Here is a 4,813-nt window from a genome sequence, read left to right on the forward strand (position 1 = left end):
ATACGTGATGCTGTTTTGTTCATAATTGTTTATGCAATTTACAAAATTATATTTGATTTATATGAGTTCATTTAGACGTAATGCACGGTTTTTTTTATACAGTTACTTCCTTGCGTTGACAATTTAATGTGCTGCATTATTTTGCTCATGGCGCCCTCCTGTGGCCTCGGGAGACAAGGCAAAAGTTTAACCTATTTAATCTGCATATAAAACATTAGAAATGAGATATTTGTTTAATTTTTTTGTTTTTGACTGTTAAAACAAAAAAATATTTGTTGTTTGTCTAAAAAAAATGAGTTAATTTAAAAATACAGTGGTTAAATGTATATTTTTTTCTATTGCTGTGTTTTAAAAAAGGTTATAAAAAATGTCAATAATTATCCATACCGGACGATATGAAACATTATATCGTTGCAACATTTTTTAGCTATATCGCCCAGCCCTAGTTTACAGTAATGCTTTTACAATACCACAAAGCATTGCATTGGGAAAAATGTTTTAACCCACAGTTTTAAGTGTAACAAGGCATTTAACATGTTGGCATTAGATTAGTTTTATGTGCTAAATCATATCCAACATTTCAACTTGTCATTTAAATTTGACCTATATTTTGCATATATGTTTAAAACTCACACACAGAAGGTTGAGTTATGATATTCTGATTAAACATTACAAGGTCAAACATTTAAAAAAAAAATGTGTGTGGATGAATCGTTCATGCATGCACAAAAATAGGGTGAACTTTCATTTTATGCCAACTGTAAATGCAATTGTATTATTTTTTTAACAATTTGATTGACAAGCCAACAGTGTTTTGCTGTCCATAGAGCTTGTCATGACCCCAGCACATAACTTCAGTACTCAAAATTCAGTTAAATGGCCGATGTTGAATATTGATTGGCACACTTTTTGTTTTTCAGCCTCAGTGACACAGATTCAGGAATCAACAAAGAAGAGAAAAGGTATGTTTTCTGATTTGCACTTATGGACTTCATCTTTGTTCTTAATGTAACTGTCTTCTGTCAATCTCAGTTGTTTTGTCTTTTTTTCTTCTGTAGACCAACCAACTAAAAAAGCTTTGTTTGTCCCCGTCAACATTGACCTGACTTCAGTGCAGCACAACAATGACGACGCATATGATTTCAACACAGATTTTGTGTAAAATGTCATCAGCATGCACAGATTCATGTGGACTGAGAGGAATCAGATTGTGAAACTGCACTGCACTGATGTGCATAATATATCGCTATGCTTGTTTGTATTAATACATAATAAAATATGTATTATTTAAATCAAAGGTTAATACTCTTACATTGCATATAAAACATACTGAGCTTTATTCAATACTTTGTTAGAACACTTTTTTCTTTCATGTACAAATTGGCATATTTTCCCCTTCGGGTTGAGGACAAGAAGTTGGCATGCTGAGTAACAGCTGATACGTGGAGAGATACGTGGAACAAAAACAAAACATGCATCCATAGAAAAGTAAACAACACTGAAGACGTAACAGAAGGGGAAAGTGGCTCCTGTAGTGTTAAATACAGAAATTCTGAAACGTCAAGTGTCACAGGTTTGTGTCTTAAGCCCTAAAGCAGTCTAAAATATTTAATAATGAAATGGAAAATTCAATTTGGAATGAAGTGGGTCCACAGTTTCACCCAATAAAAAAAAAATCTAGACACTTGCATGGATGTAGTATACAAAACGAAGATTTTAAAGTTGTACCCTAAATGGTTTAGTGTTATTAAGAATTTGACAGTGAACGCTGAGGTAGTGCATTGGTGTTGAATGTAGCCTCTTGGCTGTTGTTCCATTCCAATGTTGGTCCCAGTAACTTGGGTACTCTTAGGTTTCATGAAGGCCCCATATTTTGCATCCAGACATCCCTTTAAACATCTTTGAACAAAGTCAAATATCTGCGAGAAAGTCCATCCAGCAAAGCGATTACATTTCCTCCTCCTCCTTTCATGTAGCCCAGACCAGAGTTTATTTTTCCTCAGCGTGTCTTCGGATTGGGTGGAATTTACCTGTGGGATCTGGAATGTACCATTTGTCCCAAATGTCAGAAAAAGAAGAGGCTCTTCCCCATGGTTTATAATGTCCATTCCAATGGAGAAGTTTGGCAGCCTTAACAAACTGAGGTGAATGCCTATTACCAGCTCCTGTCGCCCCTAGAAACATAAATATCCACAAAAAACACACACAATTAGTTACTAAGAGATGTACATAGGCGCTTTACCTTTATGAACCACAGCCTTGATCATTTCCTTACCGAGGTGTCGGACGTGCCACATTGGATCAATGTTTGAGTGGAGCTTGTAGAATACAATGAGCATGGGTGGCGTTGTGATGCTGTCTGATAAAGTCTTACTGTAAAGGTCCTCCCTAAAACAAAAAACAACCCCACAAAACCATTGACAGCCCTCAAAGGGGCCTAGACCTCGACTGAAGAGGATTAGAACTGGCAACAGATTTGTTGAAGATCTCATCTCAAAGACTTCACAGAAATGTTAAAGACAGTAGCTATCGTTAACATTTTTTTGAACGAACGAATGTTGTAGTTTCCAGCAACATAAAACAGCAGAACACAAACTAACTTGGCACTGCGCTCCATCCAGAACTCAAGCTGGCTGGTGATATTCTGCTGCTTCCACTCAGTTAAATTGGCCACAAAGACTCCAGGATTGAACGAGCAAGTGTTCGCTCTCATTCCAAGCTTCTTGATCGCCTCTTTTTTGAAGTCCAGAAAAGCAATATAGCTGTTCTGCATGTAAAATAAATATGCAAATCCACGTAAATATATAAAATAGTAATGGAATATATGTTCTGAAAACTTTCTTTGAAAGTCGCTGAGTGGTATGACCAATTTCTTATGGTTAAAACTGGTTTATGTGTTTAAAAACCATATGGCTGTGTTTGGATAATGAAAGATACTGCATAATAAGTCTAAAGAAAAAAACCCATCTTATTCTGTATTCTCATTTTTCTCCATGCATCTTCGCCATCCAACTGAGTTATAGTATTTTGATGAATTTCTATGTACAGTGTGAATTCTGGATCAGAACAGTACGATCGTACCTGATTTCCTGCTCCTCTGACGATGCCTTTAGAGGACGCAGAGTCACAGTCCTCTGAGAAAGCTGCTGCATGTCCCAACTTAATACTGCTGTCGAAAAGCTCCTGAATGTCCCCTAAACCACAGAAAAGAATACAATCAATGCTTATTACTGTTACTTACTGTATTTGAATGGAAACTGCACAGTATCAAACTATTACTATTTCTGCAGCATACAGACAACAAATACAAATAACTATTGTTTAATATAGAAAGCTACATTTTCAGACCTCAGCAAACTTCTAAGGGAGGCTCAAGATGACTTCAAATGTTTTGAAAAGACAAAACAAGCTTTACAATAAAATAGCTACACATCTAGATATTTCTTTTTTTATATTTTTCTTATAATCTAGATATTTATTATTATAATCGAGCCCCAAACTTCTGGAAATCTTTCATTTTAATTATATATTATTTTCAATATTTTCATCTATGAGCACTCCTAATTCCTGTAAATGTTGCAGTGCCTTCAAATATTGCTGTGAACATTGTGGGCCTAGAGGACAAAAAGTTTGGACCACTGCCCTACAAATTTTCTTTCAAACATAATTACTCATTTATAACTCCACAAAGTTACATATTCAAAAATACATAAAAAAATAAAATTAAAAAAATTGAGGCGAGGACAGGTGTTTTTCTTATTCTAGTCAAGCGGCAACCTCCCCCTCTCTCTGGTGAAGCCAACAAGGAAGTGACAGACTATTAGATTGGACAAAAATTTGGTTATGCCCCTAGAATTCTGGGGTTTATAAAAAATACAAACTATAAAATTACGCACTTTACCTTGTACAATAACATCATCATCCAGGTAAATTACTTTCTCTGCATCCGGCAAGAAAACAGGCAAGAAGAATCTAGCAAAGGTCAACTAGAAAAATAAGATACATACATAGTTACGATACATAATTTCCATTTTCACAACACCAAACAGTCTTATTTAAATAGAAGCACTTGCGATTGATTACCGGCTTCACTGCCTCCACCTTCTGAGGATCAGTAGGAATCTTTCCTGTGAGGATCTTCAGATCAAATACGATAATTTTGTGCTTCAAGTCGGTCTTACTCAACCATGTTCTGGAATGAGAAATAATCATGTTAATCATGAAACATTACATACTTTAATAAACCGCTGTAATGCAATACAAGGTGTACCTAAGATGGACCACCGACTCATTTAGTGTCACTATATTGAATACTACATTGGCTTTGCTGTTGCGGTAGATGCTGTTCATGGCAGTGACAGCAGCTCCCAGTCTCTCCTCTGGAGCGGTGATGACCACTGGAATCTCATCTCCTGTCCTGATGACCTTATGATCCGACAGGAAGTCCGTCTCAAAGGGCAGCACCATCCCAGGCGCTGTGTCTGCAAACGCACAGGAAAATCAGCGAGGGGGTGCATTTCATGGTGCTAAAGAAAACTTTTAAACTTCACTAACATGAATATATTCATACCTGGATTCTCTTGCTTCAGGAAATCATTGAGATTCAGCAGATTCCGATGCAAAATAATTAAAAAGGCGATGACAAGCAGAACAAGAATAACCACGTTCACTGGGAAAGACAAGATGTCAAATAGAAGTTGTCAAATATTTAAGTAAAAAAAAAAAAATCTGATTTGTGGAGATATATATACACACACACACACACACACACACACATGTATATATATACATACATACATACATATATATATAT

The 4,813-nt window shown here is 35.9% G+C and overlaps 1 protein-coding gene and 1 pseudogene across 1 annotated transcript in view; one reads left to right on the forward strand and one right to left on the reverse strand.

Annotated features, from left to right (window-relative positions):
• LOC107744847 (guanine nucleotide-binding protein-like 3) overlaps nucleotides 1-1,247 on the forward strand; it is a 7,657-nt pseudogene extending 6,410 nt beyond the window's left edge.
• A 66-nt stretch (nucleotides 1,248-1,313) lies between these two features.
• LOC107744846 (glycosyltransferase 8 domain-containing protein 1-like) overlaps nucleotides 1,314-4,813 on the reverse strand; it is a 4,406-nt gene continuing 906 nt past the window's right edge. Inside the window, exons 3-10 of the mRNA XM_016558668.1 lie at nucleotides 4,571-4,669; nucleotides 4,271-4,481; nucleotides 4,084-4,192; nucleotides 3,902-3,986; nucleotides 3,082-3,194; nucleotides 2,601-2,767; nucleotides 2,276-2,388; nucleotides 1,314-2,174 (exon numbers count right to left, since the gene is read on the reverse strand). Of these exons, the coding sequence (XP_016414154.1) occupies nucleotides 1,990-2,174; nucleotides 2,276-2,388; nucleotides 2,601-2,767; nucleotides 3,082-3,194; nucleotides 3,902-3,986; nucleotides 4,084-4,192; nucleotides 4,271-4,481; nucleotides 4,571-4,669 (1,082 nt within the window). The 3' untranslated portion in view covers nucleotides 1,314-1,989. The remainder of the gene's footprint in view (nucleotides 2,175-2,275; nucleotides 2,389-2,600; nucleotides 2,768-3,081; nucleotides 3,195-3,901; nucleotides 3,987-4,083; nucleotides 4,193-4,270; nucleotides 4,482-4,570; nucleotides 4,670-4,813) is intronic.

Source organism: Sinocyclocheilus rhinocerous, unplaced genomic scaffold (genome assembly GCF_001515625.1).
Source record: "Sinocyclocheilus rhinocerous isolate Xijiao unplaced genomic scaffold, SAMN03320098_v1.1 scaffold3911, whole genome shotgun sequence".
Taxonomy (NCBI): Eukaryota; Metazoa; Chordata; class Actinopteri; order Cypriniformes; family Cyprinidae; genus Sinocyclocheilus; species Sinocyclocheilus rhinocerous.